Source organism: Poromitra crassiceps (genome assembly GCF_964638095.1).
Source record: "Poromitra crassiceps genome assembly, chromosome: 4".
NCBI lineage: Eukaryota > Metazoa > Chordata > Actinopteri > Beryciformes > Melamphaidae > Poromitra > Poromitra crassiceps.
Genome location: NC_139626.1, coordinates 17,512,925 through 17,534,506, shown reverse-complemented (window position 1 = coordinate 17,534,506; position 21,582 = coordinate 17,512,925). Strand labels below are relative to the sequence as shown.

The 21,582-nt window shown below is 45.6% G+C and overlaps 1 protein-coding gene across 2 annotated transcripts in view; it reads left to right on the top strand.

The window, feature by feature from the left end:
* pemt (phosphatidylethanolamine N-methyltransferase) overlaps positions 1-21,582 on the top strand; it is an 85,939-nt gene that overhangs the window by 58,660 nt on the left and 5,697 nt on the right. Inside the window, exon 6 of one of the 2 annotated variants that reach the window (XM_083634533.1) lies at positions 6,890-6,964. The exons of the other annotated variant lie outside the window; for it this stretch is intronic. Coding sequence (XP_083490659.1) covers positions 6,890-6,964 — 75 coding nt within the window. The remainder of the gene's footprint in view (positions 1-6,889; positions 6,965-21,582) is intronic. 2 annotated transcript variants of the gene reach the window in all.

Genomic DNA, 21,582 nt, shown 5'->3' with positions numbered 1-21,582 from the left:
ATGCAGCTGTCAATCAAATCTTCATTTCAGGATAATTTTCTCTTCCAAATGAAGTAGAAAATGGCACCTAGTGCCTGTCATCTGGCAGAATTCCTATCCCATAAACTAACTACTAACTTGGCCAATTGTATGAAACATGAACAAAAAACAAAAACTATAATCTCTAAGAATGCAAAGAAATGTAACTGGCTCGTTAAAACGCGCATTCCAGGAATATCGTATTTACAGAAATAGCGTAAATGGCGTGCGCTTAAGAGCGTGGTTGTCAGGGGTCGCCCGTCGGAGATTCCAGGCGGGCGGGCAGCACCCATGCATCGGATTGTCCGCTCGCTCCGCACGAAGCAGGTGGCTGCCTGGTACTCCGCGGATCCCACTCGCGTAGCACGACAACACACTGAATCCCACTCGATTTGGGGGTGGAACACGCCATGATTGACCAATGCCAAAGCCAGTCGACAGAATTGTCAAATCAAATCATCGACACGTATATGGTCTGCCTCTCAATTTGTTTTCAGTCTCTGACGCTCACGCTAGTGCATTCCGTTCCGGTTCACCTTGACTTTAAAGTGTTCCTTTAAGGGCTTGCCCAGGGGTGGGGGCGGGATTGGAACTCACGCTCTCTCGCTTCCAAAGTGCACGTGCTAATCACAACACCAAGGAGCTGGTTAACATGCCTTTATACTGGGGTGTGAGTTTAACCAACAACTCACTACCACTCGGGACTCACAAGGACTCTGATTCACTCGGTTACACCATCATGCATCAAGAAAGTTAGAGATCCCCCCTCCATTAATTTCAGGTGTGGTCAGTTGCAAGGAATGACCAGTTAACTAGCTGGTTGAAAGACATCAGAGATTTATTTTATGATATATTAGTTTGGTTCTACTATATCAAGGGTAAATTCAACGGCAATAACAGTGCCAGAGGCACCCAACTATTCCCGGAGGTGGTTGAAGCATACAAACGTTTGTGCGTACATGATAATTTCGTAAACAAAACAAATAAAATGTAACAATTATGGTTACAATGTACTCTTTTTAATAGTTTTTAAATTGCATTTCACACATTTTGTAGTTCACATATTCTTTAGGCCAATTTCACACATTCTGGAAATAATCTCGCAATCCACCCAGTGGTGTCCCGCGACCCGCCGGGGGTCCTGACCCCCACTTTGGGGACCACACAGCACACAGTAACACTGTACCACAGGCAATATTTTATACTTGTTTGACGTTAAGCGTGTCTGCCTCCTGCACATCTCCGTCCATCAGACACTGTGGGATGGATCATATTTAACCATCATTGAATATACAGTCTCATATTCCCCATGATAAGAAACACTATACCCCCATTACCTCTCGTCTCCAGGTCGGGTCAGTTCACATCCGCAAAGGTTAGTGGAGGACAGTGTTACACTTACACAACGCTGTCAATTAATACTGTGTGTGTGTGTGTGTGTGTGTGTGTGTGTGTGTGTGTGTGTGTGTGTGTGTGTGTGTGTGTGTGTGTGTGTGCGCGTGCGTGCGTGCGTGTGTGCGTGTAAGCATCGGGCTATGAGCTTGAGCTTAAAGGGACAGCGCACCCTAAATACATTTTCCTCTCACCTGTGGTGCTATTTATCCATCTAGATCATTTTGGAGATATCAGCCCTCGAGATTTCTGCCTTCTCTCCAATACGATGGAACTGGATGGCGCTCGACACCACAAGCTTTTTTACTACAGCAATGTCTCTTTACAGAAATCATGACCCGGTTCCTCAAGATAATCCACAGACGGAGCAATTTCATGGAGGAACTATTTTCTTTCAACAGAAACTACTGTACACGCTAGCTACTAGCTAGTTCCTACATGAAACTGCAGCAGCTAGTAGCAGTAGTTTGGTCGAAAGAAATAGTTTCTATGTGAAACTGCTCACAAGAAGGCCTCTGGATTATCTTGGGTAACGGGGTCATGATTTCTGGAAAGAGACGATGCTGTTGAGTTTTTCAAATGTATTTTTTGGTGCTTTGAGTACCACAAGCCGAGTGCCATCCAGTTCCATCGTATTGGAGAGAAGGCAGAAATCTCTTGGGCCGATATCTCCAAAACTCAGGCAACTAACACAAAATTATCTACAGAAGATGGATAAATAGCACTAAAGGTGAGAGGAAAGCACTTGCATATTTGTATATTCTCACTCTCACAGACCTGCCGGGTTTGCCAGGTAGAGACCTGGCAACCCCTACTGTATGTTTTCAAAAGCTCATTTTTGATGATGCACTCTGGTTGTGGCATTAACAAGACAGAGACAGATGTGCAGGTCTGACACCTCTCTTGTTTGCTGTTAAAATCTCAACATTATATTTATTTAAACCATGGTCTCGGTGAATACAAATTTTTTCTGAGTGGTCGGCAGGTGTGCGTTCAAACCGTTTAACGCAATGTAGATCGGCTCAAGTTTAACCACCATTCTAAATGTATCCGCTATCCAACCTGTAACCTAAAAAAAAATTGAATATATTATTTGAATCAGCTAAAATGATACTTTTAAAACGGTACCGGTACTTAATTGGTGCCTGAAATGGTACTTTAAAAAAAAGTCGATTTAAAGCAGTTTTTATTTAATTTGATAGAGGCTCTGAAGAGGATTTCCAATGCTAATGTTATGTGTTATGCCCTATAATGTTAGTGAAGATGCGTGCTGTGCCGATTTCGGAGCACTGGAGGGCGGATATTTCACTCAGCAGCTCGGGCATGGCACGTAAATGAGGTACCTAAATCTGCATTGCAATTTGGTACCGGTAGTACCGGTTGTAAAAGTACCGGCACCAAATCGGTACCGGGTTTCGGTACCAAACCTTAGAGTCAAAACTGAAAACTTAGAGATTGTCACTTTAAATAGAATAATAGATTTAAAAAAAAAAGGTCTTAAAAGGGATTGACCCTTTTGATTCTCTCCTCTGCATCCACTGCCTGCTTAACTAGTCCAGGATACTAACTAACTGATACTAACTAACTGGTTAACTTGGCCAGGATAGACGCGTGTCAACCTTACTTTACCCCTTTCCTTTCTCTGTGTCAGTCTGCCTGTTGGAGCATTTGGAATATACAGTATTGCTTCTGAATCTGAGGTGGAGATCAGTGGTCTGCCACACTGTCACAGTACTTTGTGGAAATTTAAAAAATGTATTTTACGCCAAAAATAATATTGAGTAAATTCCAAGCATTAACTCATTGAGTGCCAATGACGACTATAGTCGTCAATTCAAATAGTAACGTTCAGTGCCAATGACGACTAAAGTCGTCAATTGCGTTTTTTGACGGTGGGACGTGGATTAAAGCCTGATCCATCTCCTGTGAAAGTATGGTGGATGTTGAATGTGTAAAAGCTATTTTACAGACCCATTAGGTGGCGACAGTGCTCTCCAGATTACAGAAAGGCGAGGAAAAAACAGAGAAGAAGTCATGGGGAAACGGAAATCGCATCCATATGCATCGATATGCATGAAGCATAACGTTAGCTGTGCCTGCAGCAGCCAATCTGCTGCCACAATTGAGCCCCTCCGTGTCCGCTGCGATAGCCCATCCGCATGATTAGTTGTGGAGTTGTTATTATTCTCAACTGGAAGCATGGGAGCCGGTGACAAATACACCCGGAACGCTGTAAAAAAGCTGGATGTAGTGCACTTTTCAGTACAGAGCAAACGCAGCAGAGAGCCACCAGAGACACTCCCACGGAGGTGGGGTTTGCAGTTGAGCGGGGTGGGGCACGCAGGGCAGCATACAACACTGACCCAGACAGACCCAGACAGCAGGACAGGATTGGCAAACGCAAGCTAGAATATCTGATACCCACCAGCAGTAAATAAAGACCAGCAAGAAGCTGCAACCAGCAGCGCACGCAGGGGCCAGCGCTGCTGGTTGCAGCTAAAAAATATTATTTTGCCAAACAAAATTCCTTTGTTTTCACTGTTTTATTGAAGGAAATTATTTTTGAGGTGTGACTACATCAGAAAATATTAGCTTCAGAGTCAGTCATGTGCTTGAAATGCTTCATTTCACAAAAGGCTAATTATCTCAGCTTCTAATTTATAACGTCTCTTTTTGCTGAAATCAACCTATCTTCTCCGGCTCATAACTAAAGAACGGAAAATGATATCAATAAACTTTTTTTTGCTGATGATAGAAGAGAGTCTCATCGTTCTTTGGGCGTGTTCGGTGTTTACATAGTAATACCACACAATATTCTGTGGGCCTCGAGAAATCACTGAAAACGCTCTGAAACTCTGGCACTGGGAGCATCCGTTTTCCAAAAGTGGCTGGCACTCAATGAGTTAATAGGCAATAATAAGCTACTTTTGACAAAAATGATTTCCAAAGAGAATCTGATGAAGCAAATTATGTGAAACGTCTTTGCACTTTCTTGCTGATAATCACAGTCATTTCACAGAATGTAGATAATCACAGTCATTTGACACCATGTAGAGAGCTCATACTAAAACAGCTAAATGTGCTGCTGTGATTATAGGCTTTCACCTCCTCCACATGAGGAGGCTTTGAGCACTTGAATGTGCCCGCTGCATTATACTGTCTGTGTGAGGTAACGCTGAGACTCGCTGGGAATGTAGTCCATGTAATTGGTGTTATTCAACCCTCCCCCTGCAGGTGGAAATGTGTTATTGACAAAGATGTGTGTCACTGTGCCACTCTGTACTCTGGAATATGTAGGGCAGAGTAGTGTGTGTGTGTGCGCGTGTGTATGTGTGTGTGTAGGTGTGTGTGTGTGTGTGTGTGTGTGTGTGTTTGTGTGTAGGTGTGTGTGCGTGCGTGCGTGCGTGCGCATTGTTTCTGATTACCACACGGTGTACTGGAGGGTAAACCAGCACCTTAAGGATCATCACGAATATATGCACAACAGATACCGGGAAATCTTGTTGGGTTTCCATTTAAGTATTTTTTGCAAATTCAGATTCATCAAATTATAAAAATCTGAATGGAAACTGCAAAATAAAAATGTCATCAATATAAAAATAAAAAAAATTACACTCGCTTGAACGAGAAAACCAAAAGTGAAAAATGCATTTTTGGAATAATGTTGGTTGGATTTCATTGCACATCGTGCATGCTGGTGCTTCCATGTGTAAGAAGTAGGAACATTACAAGATTACCAATTGCACTTCGTCAATGATCAATTCCATTTTGGTCATTGGTGTTTGTTTGTTTTTGGCGTTCAGGACATTCAGGTTATTTGCTTCATCACAGCTGATGAAAACACATCTCATTCATATTGTATATTTTAAAACATAAAAAAAAAGATCAAATTTGCTTGATAGGCCATCCAGGTAGTGCAGTGGTACAGTAGATTCCCTGCCTACCAACACGAGGGTCACAGGTTCGAGCCCCAGAGTTACCACCGGCTTGGTCGGGCGTCCATACAGGCACAATTGGCAGTGTCTGTGGATGCGTGGGAAGCCAGGTTAAGGGTATGAGTCCTGGTCTCTGCACTAGCGCCTCCTCCGGTCGGTCGGGGCGCCTGTTCGGGGGCGAGGGGAACTGGGGGGAATAGTGTGAGCCTCCTCGCTGTCAGTGTCAGGTGAAAAGAAGCAGCTGGCAACTGCACATGTATCGGAGGAAGCATGTTCTAGTCTACAACTCTCCCCAGATCGGCAGAGGGGGTGGAGCAACAACCGGGACAGCAGGGAAGAATTGCCCAATATAAAAAAATGGCTTGACAGTAGGATGGAAAAATATAGACTAAGGCCCAATCCCAATTCTTTTCTTGACCCTCAATCTTAACCCTCAAGCTCAACCCTCAATCTTAGTAGCCCTCAAAACTAAGTGTTAAGGGCTATCTTGCGACTTTAAAATGGGACAGCCCTTAAAGGCAGATACGTCTTCAGACTGTGGGAGGCAGCAATATGCCAAAGCTCCGTCCAGTCTGTCAATTCAAAAGGAGACGAAATCCTTACAAATCATCCTTACAAATATTTCCTTGATAATATAGATGTAGAAATTACGATAACCATTGTATTATCTTAGTTTAAATGTCATTTTATGGATTTCCGTTTTGGAGCCTAACACATTTGTTGTTGCTAACTATTGATAGTCAGTAGCCGTGCTGGTCAAGCCATATTTTTATTATTATATTATAACATTGTTAACGTTGTTACGAAATGCCATAATTCTCGGTGGTAATGTCGTTGTTGAGTTGTTTTGATCAAGATACAGCCTACGTGTAATGCAACGCACCACAAAACAAGTGGGGGCTAGAATGACCGTGCTTTCCGACGTGAGGGCTGGCTTGACTGCAGTTAAACACTGCAGTCAAGCCAGCCCTCACGTCGGAAAGCACGGTCATTCTAGCCCCCACTCGTTAGCAACAACAATTGTTGTTAGGATTCCAAAACGGAAATCCATAAAATGACATTAAACTAAGCTAATACAATGGTTATCGTAATTTTTACATCTCTATTAACAAGGAAATACTTAACTTTGTAGGGCTACTTTTTTCCTCCTTTCGCCGCCATCTTCCATCTGAATGGATCTAGCTGATGACACGCAAGGGATTCTGGGATCGCACTCACCGCCAAGTGTGGTCGTGGAAAATCTCAAAACTGAGGGGCGTAGAGCCCTCAAACTCGACGCTTAACTTAACAAAGTGAGAATCGGGACAGCACTAGCACTTCGCGGGAGTGCGCATTTTTGAGACTGAGGGTTAAGATTGAGGGTTAAGATAGGAATTGGGATTGGGCCTAAGTTCATCTCTCTCTCTACATAATTATTTCTCTGTCTCTCTCCCCTTTTGAGATTAGCCCAAAGTGCTTCACCGATAATAGCCTTGAACACAGTCTGGTTGGGTTGTAGGCTATGCAATAGCTAACCCAGCTCTCTCCTCTACCTCTCTCTCCAGTGGTGCCAGTCCAGTTGCTCTGCTTCTGACTGCAGTAGTAGCCGTCTCTTACAAGGTTGCAATAGCATACGAGGGGTAAGACACACACACACACACACACACACACACACGGTCTTGCATAGACCGAGACAGAGACACCACCATCTCGCCACAGACAGACAGACACAGATAGACAGAGACAGAGCGACACGAGACAGAGAGCGACATGAGACGGAGAGCGACACAAGAGAGAGAGTGACAGGAGACAGAGAGTGACACGAGAGAGAGAGTGACAGGAGACAGAGAGCGACACGAGAGAGAGAGTGACACGAGACAGAGAGCGACACGAGAGAGAGTGACAGGAGACAGAGAGCGACACGAGAGAGAGAGTGACACGAGACAGAGAGCGACACGAGAGAGAGTGACAGGAGACAGAGAGCGATACGAGAGAGAGAGTGACAGGAGACAGAGAGCGACACGAGAGAGAGAGTGACACGAGACAGAGAGCGACACGAGAGAGAGAGTGACAGGAGACAGAGAGCGACACGAGAGAGAGAGTGACACGAGACAGAGCGATGCGAGACAGAGAGCGACACGAGATAGAGAGCGACACGAGAGAGAGAGTGACAGGAGACAGAGAGTGACACGAGACAGAGAGCGACACGAGATAGAGAGTGACAGGAGACAGAGCGATGCGAGACAGAGAGCGATACGAGAGAGAGAGTGACACGAGACAGAGAGCGACACGAGACAGAGAGCGATACGAGACAGAGAGTGACACGAGACAGAGAGCGACACGAGACAGAGAGCGATACGAGAGAGAGAGTGACACGAGAGAGAGAGTGACACGAGACAGAGAGCGATACGAGAGAGAGAGTGACACGAGACAGAGAGCGACACGAGACAGAGAGCGACACGAGACAGAGAGCGATACGAGAGAGAGAGTGACACGAGAGAGAGAGTGACACGAGACAGAGAGCAATACGAGAGAGAGAGTGACACGAGACAGAGAGCGACACGAGACAGAGAGTGATACGAGAGAGAGAGCGACACGAGACAGAGAGCGATACGAGAGAGAGAGTGACACGAGACAGAGAGCGACACGAGACAGAGAGCGACACGAGAGAGTGACACGAGACAGAGAGCGACACGAGACAGAGAGCGATACGAGAGAGAGAGTGACACGAGACAGAGAGCGACACGAGAGAGAGAGTGACACGAGACAGAGAGCGACACGAGACAGAGAGCGACACGAGACAGAGAGCGATACGAGAGAGAGAGCGACACGAGAGAGTGACACGAGACAGAGAGCGACACGAGACAGAGAGCGACACGAGAGAGTGACACGAGACAGAGAGCGACACGAGACAGAGAGCGATACGAGAGAGAGAGTGACACGAGACAGAGAGCGACACGAGAGAGAGAGTGACACGAGACAGAGAGCGACACGAGACAGAGAGCGACACGAGACAGAGAGTGACACGAGACAGAGAGCGACACGAGACAGAGAACGACACGAGACAGAGAGCGACACGAGACAGAGAGCGACACGAGACAGAGAGCGATACGAGAGAGAGAGTGACACGAGACAGAGAGCGATGCGAGACAGAGAGCGATGCGAGACAGAGAGCGATATGCGCGACAGAGCGACACGAGACAGAGTGACATGAGACAGAGAGCGACACAAGACAGAGAGCGACACAAGAGAGAGAGTGACAGGAGACAGAGAGCGACACAAGACAAAGAGCGACACAAGAGAGAAAGTGACAGGAGTACGGCAACCATTTTAGGGCATCCTCGTCAGTCAGAGTATAGGCTATCGTTCCTCAGTCTAAAGCGTTGTCAGTTGTCATGTCTCCTATAGTAAACCGTCGAGTGTGCTCTGAAACACCTTCAGTCCTCACACAAAAACGCTGTCATTCCTCCTGCCTCACTAAAAACGTTGTCGATCCTCCTGCAGACTAGCTGTCAGACATCACTCAAACTAGCTGTCAGGCATCACTCCTCACGTCTCACACAAAAACGTTGTCGATCCTCCTGCAGACTAGTTGTCAGACATCACTCAAACTAGCTATCAGGCATCACGCCTCACACAAAAACGTTGTCGATCGTCCTGCAGACTAGTTGTCAGACATCACTCAAACTAGCTGTCAGGCATCACTCCTCACGTCTCACACAAAAACGTTGTCGATCCTCCTGCAGACTAGTTGTCAGACATCACTCAAACTAGCTGTCAGGCATCACGCCTCACACAAAAACGTTGTCGATCGTCCTGCAGACTAGTTGTCAGACATCACTCAAACTAGCTGTCAGGCATCACGCCTCACGTCTCACACAAAAACGTTGTCGATCGTCCTGCAGACTAGTTGTCAAGCATCACTCAAACTAGCTGTCAGGCATCACGCCTCACGTCTCACACAAAAACGTTGTCGATCGTCCTGCAGACTAGTTGTCAAGCATCACTCAAACTAGGTGTCAGGCATCACATGAAAACGCTGTCATTCGTTGTTTTTGGTTGTTCTTCCGTGTGGGGAAAGAATGCCTGTGAAGTTAGCAACAATTTTTTACAACTTCACTTCCGGTTGAATGCTTTTTGCCTTTCAAAATAAAAGCATGCGTTTTTTTTTATATTTACAATAGATTAAAGTAGTAATCTATGAGACCCAATAGAATTAACATAGTAACACTAAGAGGAACATCTAGTTTAATTGACAATAGACTATATATATATTTATATATATATATATATATTTCTTGAAATTCTTTCAACACAAAGACCGGAAGGCTAAATTTGGACACATGTAAATTAAACATAAAAAGTTAAATGGCTTTAAGGTAGATTCCTAGGATACTTCTTTATTGAATGGGAAAGCATGTGAGGTCGAGGAACCATCTTTGGTGGCAAATGTGGAATTTAGGCATGCAGCAGAGGCCATTCTTCAGAATGCTGAATTGTCATTGTCAGTGGATGAGTGTCTGGCTGGATATCTAATACTGTTGGATAGTCTCACCACTGCCATGGAAGAAAGGGATATTGCAAGACCATCTACATTTGCAGAGGCCAATGATATATACATTCAGCTGGCTGACATAGGGCGCTAGCAGGCCAAGCACCAAGGTGTATAGGCTCATTTCCAACGCCAGTATCGGGCCGGGTCTACTCGCTTTCCTCCCCCCCCACCCCCACTGGGCAGTAAACATGACGATCTGGGTTGAATCTATACTTTTGACAACTGATTGGTCAGAGAGATTCCGGTTGAAAGGACATCACACACATCTTTGCTGCACAGACTTCTAAATGAATGGACTGCACTTTCAAGTAAATATGTCACTCCGCCTCTCTCATGGTCCTGATAACAGCCAGCTACTCTGCCTCTCTCTGATGGTCCTGATAACAGCCAGCCACTCTGCATCTTTTAACGTTTTGAAATTACATAAAGCCTTCACGTGATGAAAATGAGTATCAAGTATTTTGAGATTTTGACTTATTTGGTTACTTTAATCTCTGTTCATGAAACACAGGGGAAAGTATTTATTTTTATGGTCTTGTTGGAATGTCACTGTACAAAATACGTTGTGGAATGTTATGCCATTTGTTCTCACATTTTACTTTTAGACGCATAACAGATTAAAATACTCTATATACTATCTCAGTCATTCGAAAAGTTATGGGAGAGTTGATATGCATATTGGACAAAGTCAAATTCCACTGTGTTATGATTACTCACTGTATTAAAATGAACCTTTAATCTGGACACTTGGGCCTTGAACTGTAGCCTAGCCTATTCATAGCATTCCATGATGTCACATGCATTTCCTACCAATATGGTGCTTCACAATACACAGCTCATTGGCTGCTTTTGTCATTTGAGTGTAATCACCTGCCAATGGATTATAATCACCTGTTATTGACCTACAAAGGACAACTGTTATACTGAATTTTGGTGAATTATCTGTCTTAACCTCTGACAAAAACAAGAATTGAAAATAAAAATGGAAAAGATACATTGTCTTTTTAAATAAATAAATTGTAATAGGAGAGCACTCAAATTACTGCACCATCAAACTGTTTACTTATTTGGATAGAAAATAATGTTTTGATGGAACTGGGGGTTTTAACTGTTTCTTCCTAACTGCAGCTGACGTCATCACTCATACACATGACTTGTGTATCTAAATTTTGCAAATAACTTCACAAGACCAAAACCTTCCATTTTGCTTAACTCATTGAATGCCATGGACGTCCTTCGACGTCCAATTAAATAGTGACGTAGAGTGCCACGGACGTCCTTCGACGTCCAATGCGTTTTTTGACGGTGGGACGTCGATCAAAGCCTTCCGCAGCTCCTGTACAACTATAGTAGCTATTGGAGGTGTATAACCTATTTTACGGACTCATTAGGTGGCGACAGTGCTTGCTCGGTGCAGTCCAGATTAGAGACAGGTCCGAGAAACAGCCTAAAAGCCGTGGATCAAAGACAAACCGATGCATGCTCCCAGAGCCATTTGCTCTGTCGCGGGAGCTGACATTGGCTCCGAACAGGAGTCAATCCGCGCTCACAACTGAGCCCCTCTGTCCCTGTCTGTCTGTCTGTCTGTCTGTATAGTTTCTCCACCCGATTAGCAGCCAGGAAAGCAGCCCCTGACGCCAAACCATTCAGCAATCCGGGTTGGCTCTTCCCTGCTGTGGCGCTGAGAGCCGACAGCAGCACACAAACGCAGCACTCCGAAAATATAATGGTTGCGTGAGGCTGTGTGCAGTGTGGGGAGGAGTTTACGGGGGGAGGGGGGGAGGGGGGTGGTGCACGCAGGGCATCACACAACAACTACGTCACTACATCAGAAAATATTATCTTCAGAGTCAGTGAATGTGCTTGAAATGCTGCATTTCACAAAAGGCGGATTATCTCAGCTAATAATTTGAAAAGCCTGAAAACGCTGAAAACAACCTATCTTCTCCGGCTCATAACTAAAGAACGGAAAATGGTATCAATAAACTTTTTTTTGCTGATGATACAATAGAGCCAGCTCGTTCTTGTGCGTGTTCGGTGTTTACATAGTAATATCACACAATATTCTGTGGGCCTCGAGAAATCACTGAAAACGCTCTGAAAACTCTGGCACTGGGAGCATCCGTTCTCCAAAAGTGGCTGGCACTCAATGAGTTAATGTGTATCACCTCTACTTGCTATTCTTTGGATGTCTTCCAAGAGGCCATAACCAAGGCTATTGGAGAAGTCAAATGTTTTCTGCACACACCCTACATTGTTTGGATATCTTATGCCTGATGGAACAACAGTTTACCATTAAATAATTAAATAAGCTTTCCCATTCAATAAAGAAGTATCCTAGGAATCTACCTTAAAGCCATTTAACTTTTTATGTTTAATTTACATGTGTCCAAATTTAGCCTTCCGGTCTTTGTGTTGAAAGAATTTCAAGAAATATAAATATATATATATAAATATATATATAGTCTATTGTCAATTAAACTAGATGTTCCTCTTAGTGTTACTATGTTAATTCTATTGGGTCTCATAGATTACTACTTTAATCTATTGTAAATATCAAAAAAACACATGCTTTTATTTTGAAAGGCAGAAAGCATTCAACCGGAAGTGAAGTTGTAAAGAATTGTTGCTAACTTCACAGGCATTCTTTCCCCACACGGAAGAACAACCAAAAACAACGAATGACAGCGTTTTCATGTGATGCCTGACACCTAGTTTGAGTGATGCTTGACAACTAGTCTGCAGGACGATCGACAACGTTTTTGTGTGAGACGTGAGGCGTGATGCCTGACAGCTAGTTTGAGTGATGTCTGACAACTAGTCTGCAGGAGGATCGACAACGTTTTTGTGTGAGACGTGAGGAGTGATGCCTGACAGCTAGCTTGAGTGATGTCTGACAACTAGTCTGCAGGACGATCGACAACGTTTTTGTGTGAGGCGTGATGCCTGACAGCTAGTTTGAGTGATGTCTGACAACTAGTCTGCAGGAGGATCGACAACGTTTTTGTGTGAGACGTGAGGAGTGATGCCTGACAGCTAGTTTGAGTGATGTCTGACAACTAGTCTGCAGGAGGATCGACAACGTTTTTAGTGAGGCAGGAGGAATGACAGCGTTTTCGTGTGAGGACTGAAGGTGTTTCAGAGCACACTCGACGGTTTACTATAGGAGACATGACAACTGACAACGCTTTAGACTGAGGAACGATAGCCTATACTCTGACTGACGAGGATGCCCTAAAATGGTTGCCGTACAGGAGACAAAGAGCGACGCAAGAGAGAGAGTGACAGGAGACAGAGAGCGACACGAGAGAGAGAGTGACACGAGACAGAGAGCGACACGAGACAGAGAGCGATACGAGAGAGAGAGTGACACGAGACAGAGAGCGACACGAGACAGAGAGCGATACGAGAGAGAGTGACACGAGACAGAGAGCGACACGAGACAGAGAGCGACGCGAGACAGAGAGCGATGCGAGACAGAGAGCGATACGAGACAGAGAGCGATGCGAGACAGAGAGCGATGCGAGACAGAGAGCGATGCGAGACAGAGAGCGATACGAGACAGAGAGCGATGCGAGACAGAGAGCGATGCGAGACAGAGAGCGATGCGAGACAGAGAGCGATGCGAGACAGAGAGCGATGCGAGAGAGAGAGTGACAGGAGACAGAGAGTGACACGAGACAGAGAGCGACACGAGATAGAGAGTGACAGGAGACAGAGCGATGCGAGACAGAGAGCGATACGAGAGAGAGAGTGACACGAGACAGAGAGCGACACGAGACAGAGAGCGATACGAGACAGAGAGTGACACGAGACAGAGAGTGACACGAGACAGAGAGCGACCCAAGACAGAGAGCGATGCGAGACAGAGAGCGATATGCGCGACAGAGAGCGACACGAGACAGAGAGCGATACGAGACAGAGAGCGATGCGAGACAGAAAGCGATGCGAGACAGAGAGCGATGCGAGACAGAGAGCGATGCGAGACAGAGAGCGATGCGAGACAGAGAGCGACACGAGACAGAGAGCGATGCGAGACAGAGAGCGATGCGAGACAGAGAGCGATACGAGACAGAGCGACACGAGAGAGAGAGTGACACGAGACAGAGAGCGATACGAGACAGAGCGATATGCGCGACAGAGAGCGATGCGAGACAGAGAGCGATACGAGACAGAGAGCGATGCGAGACAGAGAGCGATACGAGACAGAGAGCGATATGCGCGACAGAGCGACACGAGACAGAGTGACATGAGACAGAGAGCGACACAAGACAGAGAGCGACACAAGAGAGAGAGTGACAGGAGACAGAGCGACACAAGACAAAGAGCGACACAAGAGAGAGAGTGACAGGAGACAAAGAGCGACGCAAGAGAGAGAGTGACAGGAGACAGAGAGCGACACAAGAGAGAGAGTGACACGAGACAGAGAGCGACACGAGACAGAGAGCGATACGAGAGAGAGAGTGACACGAGACAGAGAGCGACACGAGAGAGAGAGTGACACGAGACAGAGAGCGACACGAGACAGAGAGCGATACGAGAGAGAGAGTGACACGAGACAGAGAGCGATACGAGAGAGAGAGTGACACGAGACAGAGAGCGACACGAGAGAGAGAGTGACACGAGACAGAGAGCGACACGAGACAGAGAGCGATACGAGAGAGAGAGTGACACGAGACAGAGAGCGATACGAGAGAGAGAGTGACACGAGACAGAGAGCGACACGAGACAGAGAGCGATGCGAGACAGAGAGCGATACGAGAGAGAGAGCGATGCGAGACAGAGAGCGATACGAGACAGAGAGCGATGCGAGACAGAGAGCGATACGAGACAGAGAGCGATGCGAGACAGAGAGCGATACGAGACAGAGAGCGATACGAGACAGAGAGCGATGCGAGACAGAGAGCGATACGAGACAGAGAGCGATGCGAGACAGAGAGCGATACGAGACAGAGAGCGATGCGAGACAGAGAGCGATACGAGACAGAGAGCGACACGAGACAGAGAGCGATGCGAGACAGAGAGCGATGCGAGACAGAGAGCGATATGCGCGACAGAGAGTGACACGAGACAGAGAGCGATACGAGACAGAGAGCGATGCGAGACAGAGAGCGATGCGAGACAGAGAGCGATACGAGACAGAGAGCTATATGCGCGACAGAGCGACACGAGACAGAGTGACATGAGACAGAGAGCGACACAAGAGAGAGAGTGACAGGAGACAGAGAGCGACACAAGACAAAGAGCGACACAAGAGAGAGAGTGACAGGAGACAAAGAGCGACGCAAGAGAGAGAGTGACAGGAGACAGAGAGCGACACAAGACAAAGAGCGTCACGAGACAGAGCAACACAGGAGACTTGAAAGCAGCGGACAGATTATTGTCTTTGATGGTTGAATCGAAGGCTCTCTCCCTCCCCTCACACCCTCCTCCGTAACCATGACGAGATGAGACCTGAAAAAACTGTTATGACTGACCTACTTTTAGATAGGCAGAAACACACACACAACAAACACAGACACACAACACACACAAACACACACACATACACACAAACACCTAAGCCACTCAATGAGACAAAGCTTGAGGAAGCAGCTGCCTGGAGTGCACCTACTCATCAAGCCCATTTTGTGTGTGTGTGTGTGTGTGTGTGTGTGTGTGTGTGTGTGTGTGTGTGTGTGTGTGTGTGTGTGTGTGTGCGTTTGCATGTGTGTGTGTGTGTGTGCATTTTGTGTAAGTGCGTGTGTTTGTGCGTGCGTGCATGCGTGTTTGTGTCTGTGTGTTGAGTTTAGGTTAGTTTAGGTTTAGGCAAGTAGTGGTTATGGTTAGGGTAAGTCTCCAGGGAATGAATGGAAGTTTATGCAAATACCCCAAAAGTGACATAACTAGGACTGTGTGTGTGTGTGTGTGTGTGTGTGTGTGTGTGTGTGTGTGTGTGTGTGTGTGTGTGCGTGCGTGCGCGTGCGTGCGTGCGTGCATGCGTTTGATGTATTAGTGCTTGTTTGCGATGGTTGTTATGCTGTCTTTTACTGTTAGCTCTGATAGAGTCACTGCAGTATCCAGTATCCTGGATTATAATGAGCAATCTCAACGTGGAGTCCGGGGCCCACCAGGGGGTCCCCAGCAAATTGATGAATAATTCAACTTCAGTTGACCGTTGGAGAGCATGTAGGAGAATTACAGTTTTGATCATAGTTTCTCTGTTTACAATACAGAAATTCTAAATCTGACGATAAAATATTTTCAGATTTGGGTCCGAGAGACAAAATCTGATCAAATGGCTTTAATGTATGCAAATGGGAGTCGTTGATATTAGAATCACTTAACTAGCAGACCAATCAAAGTTCATATGGAGTCCAAAATTGTCTCTTAAAGTCAAGCTGAACCCAAAAATGACTTTTATTTTATTTTAGTTCAAATACCTGGGTATGCAGTGCACCTATTTAATAATGTATGCCAAAAAAATTCATTCATAACAGTAATCTACAGTTTGCTGACGTCACCTAGTACTATCAAATTTCTACCCCATTTCAACCAATCATATCACGACATGGCAGCTGTCAATCAAATCTTCATTTCAGGATAATTTTCTCCTCCAAATGAGGGAGAAAATCTGGCAGAATCCCTATCCCATAAACTAACTACTAACTTGGTCAATTGTATGTTGATATACACAATAAAGAAAACGGTAATTTCTAAGAATGCAAAGAAATGTAACTGGCTCGATAAAACTCGCATTCCAGGAATATTGTATTTACCGCAATAGCGATAATGGCGCGCCCAGGGGCGGAGCGACCCTATCAGCCCAGAGGGGGCGAAGCTCTTAGGGGGGCCCCATCAAAATTTTTTTTTTTTTTTTTTTTTTTTTTTTTTTTTTTTTTTTTTGTTGAAGGCCAGGCCAGGCCGCAGGGCCGGTTCCAGAACAAGATGACTAGGGGTGCATCCTAGATAGGAAGGGGTGCAGATGCCCGGCCAAAGGCCGGGCCCGCCCAAAAAATTTGACATGTTATTTTACTAAAAATAATGCATTTGACCATCATTTCAAGTAGAATGATACCACCCAAGCAAGAATATTTCAAGTGTTTCAAGTGCTGTACTGAAATATTTGGACCATATAATGATAATACAATTATCTCAACCTTAAAAGGTTACATATAGGTGCCAAAAAGCCATAAAATCACATCAAAGAACAAAGAAAAACAACAACTATAATTCAAGTTTAAACAGTAAGTGTGCAGCTGTAGCATTTATAAAAAAAAAATTTTTTTTTTTTTTTTTTACTTTTCAACTGAGCATGCAGACAAATAAGGGTGCAATGCATGCTTTTGCACCCCCGTAGAACCGGGCCTGCCAGGCCGCGAAGAAAAATGTGCCTTTTTTGCATGTTTGAATCGGTTTTAGCCATATTTAGTGGAATATCTCATTTTAAACACACCAATGTTATTGTCTATTGATTGAATTCCTCTCAGACTCACACCACTGACTTTATTAAATAAAGTAATTTTAAGTCACAACTGTAAAATAGCTGATAGCCCCTATATCCGAAAACACAATTTGTCACTCATTGAGCCAAGTAATATTATGTCCAAGAAAGACTACAGTGAAGCCACTTTACAGACAAGCTTGTTCTGAAGAAGAAAAATAAAAACACAGGTTGCCAGCCAGGTGGCCTGGCCTGCAAAAAAAAAAAATTTTTTTTTTTTTTTTTTTTTGATGGGCCCCCCTGACGAGTGGGCCCGTGGCGCCCTCTGCCCCGGCGTACGCTCCGCTACTGGGCACGCCCCTGAGAGCCTGGTTGTCAGGGGTCGCCCCTCGGAGATTCCAGGTGGGCGGGCAGCACCCATGCATCGGATTGTCCATTCGTTCCGCACAGAAGCAGCTGGCTGCCTGGTACTCTGCGGATCCCACTCGCGTAGCACAACAACACGCTGAATCCCACTTGATTTGGGGGTGGAACACGCCAGGATTGGCCAATGCCAAAGCCAGTCCCCAGAATTGTCAAATCAAATCATCGACACCCGACATGGTCCGCCTCTCAACCCTGTCCTCTCAGACAAGATTTGTTTTCAGTCTCTGACTATTGCATTGCGCTATTGCATTCCGTTCCGGTTCATTTAGACTTTAACACATCACACTTTGTCACAACTCTGTGGACTTCGTGATAAGGAGCCAAACGTGTGTCTAGAAGAAGAGCAGCAAGACGGATGCTGCTTGTTTATGCTGCACCATGACTGACCTACATTTATCATACATAAACACACACAAAGAAAGACTGGGAGAGAGAGTGGGATTCAAACTCACAACATCCCATGTACAGTACATGACACATGACCACCAGCACGCCCCTGAATGGAGAACTTTGACACCCAATGTCCCCTTCCCAGGCTTTGTTATGAATGAATGAGCTGAAGACGTTTGCAGGTGTTTCACAGAGCCCCTGTCCTCTGTCACTACTTAGCACAGCAGTGTTCATTTCATCGACTAAATCCCCAGACACACCAAGCCCACAGTTGGCCTTTTCCGGTCGATTCAACATGTTGACCAGACAAGGGCTGACATACGCCAGTGTCATTTGAAACTTTGTATCAGACATATTCTCAATTAGAAGTAGCAGTATTATGAAGTCGTTTAAGTGAGTGAAATGGTAGGCAAACGCTACTTTCTATTTAATGTTTCATCAATCAAGTCTCACGCAGGCACAGAACGTACGTGCTAGCTGCCCGTCAGCTGTAGTGTTTTTAGATTTAGTTGACTCAATGATATTGAGTCAACTAAAACTAGACTAAAACTAAAGCATTTCAGATTACTAAAATATGACTAAAACTAAATGGCATTTTAGTCAAAAGACTAAGACTGAAACTATAACAAACAAAATTTGCTGTCAAAATGAACACTGTATTTTGCATCCTTTGATTTACTGAAGAGGATATTTGAATTGCCCGGCACGAACTGGCTCAGATTCCTGCAAATCAGAAATTATGTTCGCCTTTGAAGCACTCCCAAATGAACATGCTTTTTTCTCTGTGTTGCTGAGCCCTCCCCACTCCAAGCACCTTATCTCTAGATTTGTATGTCTGTTTGACAACTGCAACACAGCCTCTACTGAGAGGATTAGAGAAGCATGGCAGGGGGAACTTGGTATTGATTTATCTGACATTATATGGGAAAGGAGTCTGTCTATAGTACAACTTTGCTCAGTTAATAGCAGACACCAGCTGATCCAATTTAAAGTCGCTCACCGTCTTCACTACTCCAAGCATGAATTGCACAGGATCTACCCTTCTGTCTCACCACTGTGCGACAGGTGTCAGAGGGCACGCTATCTCATACCTTCCGGTTCTGCCCTTCACTGACGAGGTTCTGGACCAAAATATTTGACTGGTACTCTAAGGCCTACAAAATAACCCTACAACCGGAGGCAGAACTTGCATCTTCGGCTGCTCGGAGTCCTCTCTGAACTTCCCTACAGCTGTGCAACAATCTCTGACACTCGGGACAACTGTTGCCAAAAAACTCATTCTGAAGGATTGGAAGTCCTCCTCTTCCCCCTCTTTTCAGGTGTGGTTGATGGACATGATCTCTGTTATACAGATGGAGAGACTCAGGTCCCTGAGAGCCAACTCGCTTAAAAGGTTCTCGACTATTTGGGCCCCTTTTTTGGCCTACTTTGATGAGGTTAAGAAGGAATAGCGTCTGATGCTCTCCTGTCTGGTTTCTCCTGGACCCCTTGCATGGGACCCCATGCACAGTATCTATTACAGATAAAAAAAAATCGTAACGGGACAAGCCCCGTCTTTTATTGTCACACGAACACCACAATACATGCATGCGGCCACAACACACTCATGCTGACGGTGGCCGGTGAAAAGTGTCCTCTGCATTTAGCCCATCCAGGCATGTCCTTTCCTCCGGGGGGCAGGCCAGGAGCAGTGGTCGCTTTCTCGTACAGCGCCCGGGGACCAACTTCGGATGTTGTCGTCACTGGTCGGATGACGATGACGATCTGATCTTCTGCATGTTTTTAGTGGGGGGGTTATATACGGAGGAACCCCCTGGGGGAGCACGGGCAGAACATGCAAACTCCACACAGAGAGAAGGGCCCTTACGACGAGATACCCCACCTGGGCAGTAGGCACTGAAGATATGGGGGGGAACACAACCACAGCGCCCACAGTGTCCCAGGCGAGAATCGAACTCAGGACCTTCTGACTGTGAGGCGACAGCTCTACCACTGAGCCACCGTGCCCCCAAAAAAGCACCTTATGCGGCTGGTAGCAACATGTTGTAATGTTGAACGTTGATGATGTGTTTTCTTTTATTTTCTTTCATGTGTCTGAGCCATCGACATAAATAAATATGGACACAGCGTGGCTATCTCCGCCCAGCAGGGTCGAATGAAGCCGAAATCCTGCCAGATCAGTGAACCAGATTCTGCTCAGTAGGTCCGTTGACTTAGAACCGCTGTGAGGTCCCCGCCCCTCTGAACTTTCTTATGTAGAGCTGCTGTTCCTAGATTTGCGCACAGTGTGTTGTGTATTTATATACAGTCTAGCTCTGTAAATATGGCACTTTAAGTTTTTTTTTTTTTTTTTTTTGGATTGATATTTTCATTTAACACATTGACTGCCAGCCATTTTTTTCTTGCTGTAGGTAGCTTCTGCCAAGCCGTTTTTTGAGGATTGTGGCTCATTTTACAGGAGCCGAGAATTATTTTCTGCTTGGAGTTTGTGAACATACAATATCTCAAAAGTACTAATAGAATGTGTACTTTCTCTGTCTAAAAGAGTTAGTTTGTAGAGTTAGTAGTTATGTAAGCATTAGCAGTTGAATACAGCATGGTTTTAGCGTCAGAAAGAATATTCAGAGATAAACAGCTTTTTGTGAAATTCGATAGAACTGTCACTTTAACCATTCATTTTTGGCTCTCTCTCTCTCTCTCTCTCTCTCCCTCCCCCTCTCGCTCTCTCTCTCTCTCTCTCTCTCTCTCTCTCCCCCTCGCTCTCCCTCCCTCTCTCTCTCTCTCTCTCTCTCTCTCCCTCCCTCTCGCTCTCCCTCCCTCTCTCTCTCTCTCCCTCCCTCTCGGGAGGGAGACGCACTAGGTTTAATCCTAGTGAGAGGGGGAGAGGGAGAGAGAGAGAGAGAGAGAGAGAGAGAGGGAGGGAGGGAGAGAGAGAGAGCGAGAGAGAGAGAGAGAGAGGGAGAGAGCGAGAGGCAGAGTTGCTTCAACTCAATGCTTCAACTCCTCCCTCTTCTTGCCTGCAGCGGCCGTCACAGTCTCAGTGCTTTTGCTGCTGTCCTGTGCCTGTCGATCTGCACGGCTGCTGTTTGAGGAAGTCGGCATGGACTCGCTTGCTTCTTGGAGTTTTGGTTGAGAGAAGCTTTTGCGATTCTGGTCATATTTATGCTGCGTGTTTCAAAGTGTGTTCCACCTGTAATGTATTATGTAAATTTGCAATCCCGTATCGCCAGCAATCAGCGCGAAAATAAAAGCGCCTTCGCCAATCCACCTTCATGAGAATGGCTTCAGTCACACTGCTTTTTGCTTGCCTTCCTCCTTCCTTGTCGCCACTTAGTGGGTCGGTGGAATGGGTTGTACACGTTGTACACGTCCAATACCTATATAAGAGATGTAAAAGGCTTAGATGCACAACCTACCGTCAAAAAAAAAAAATCGATTTTTTTGACGAGTACACTCGTCGCTGG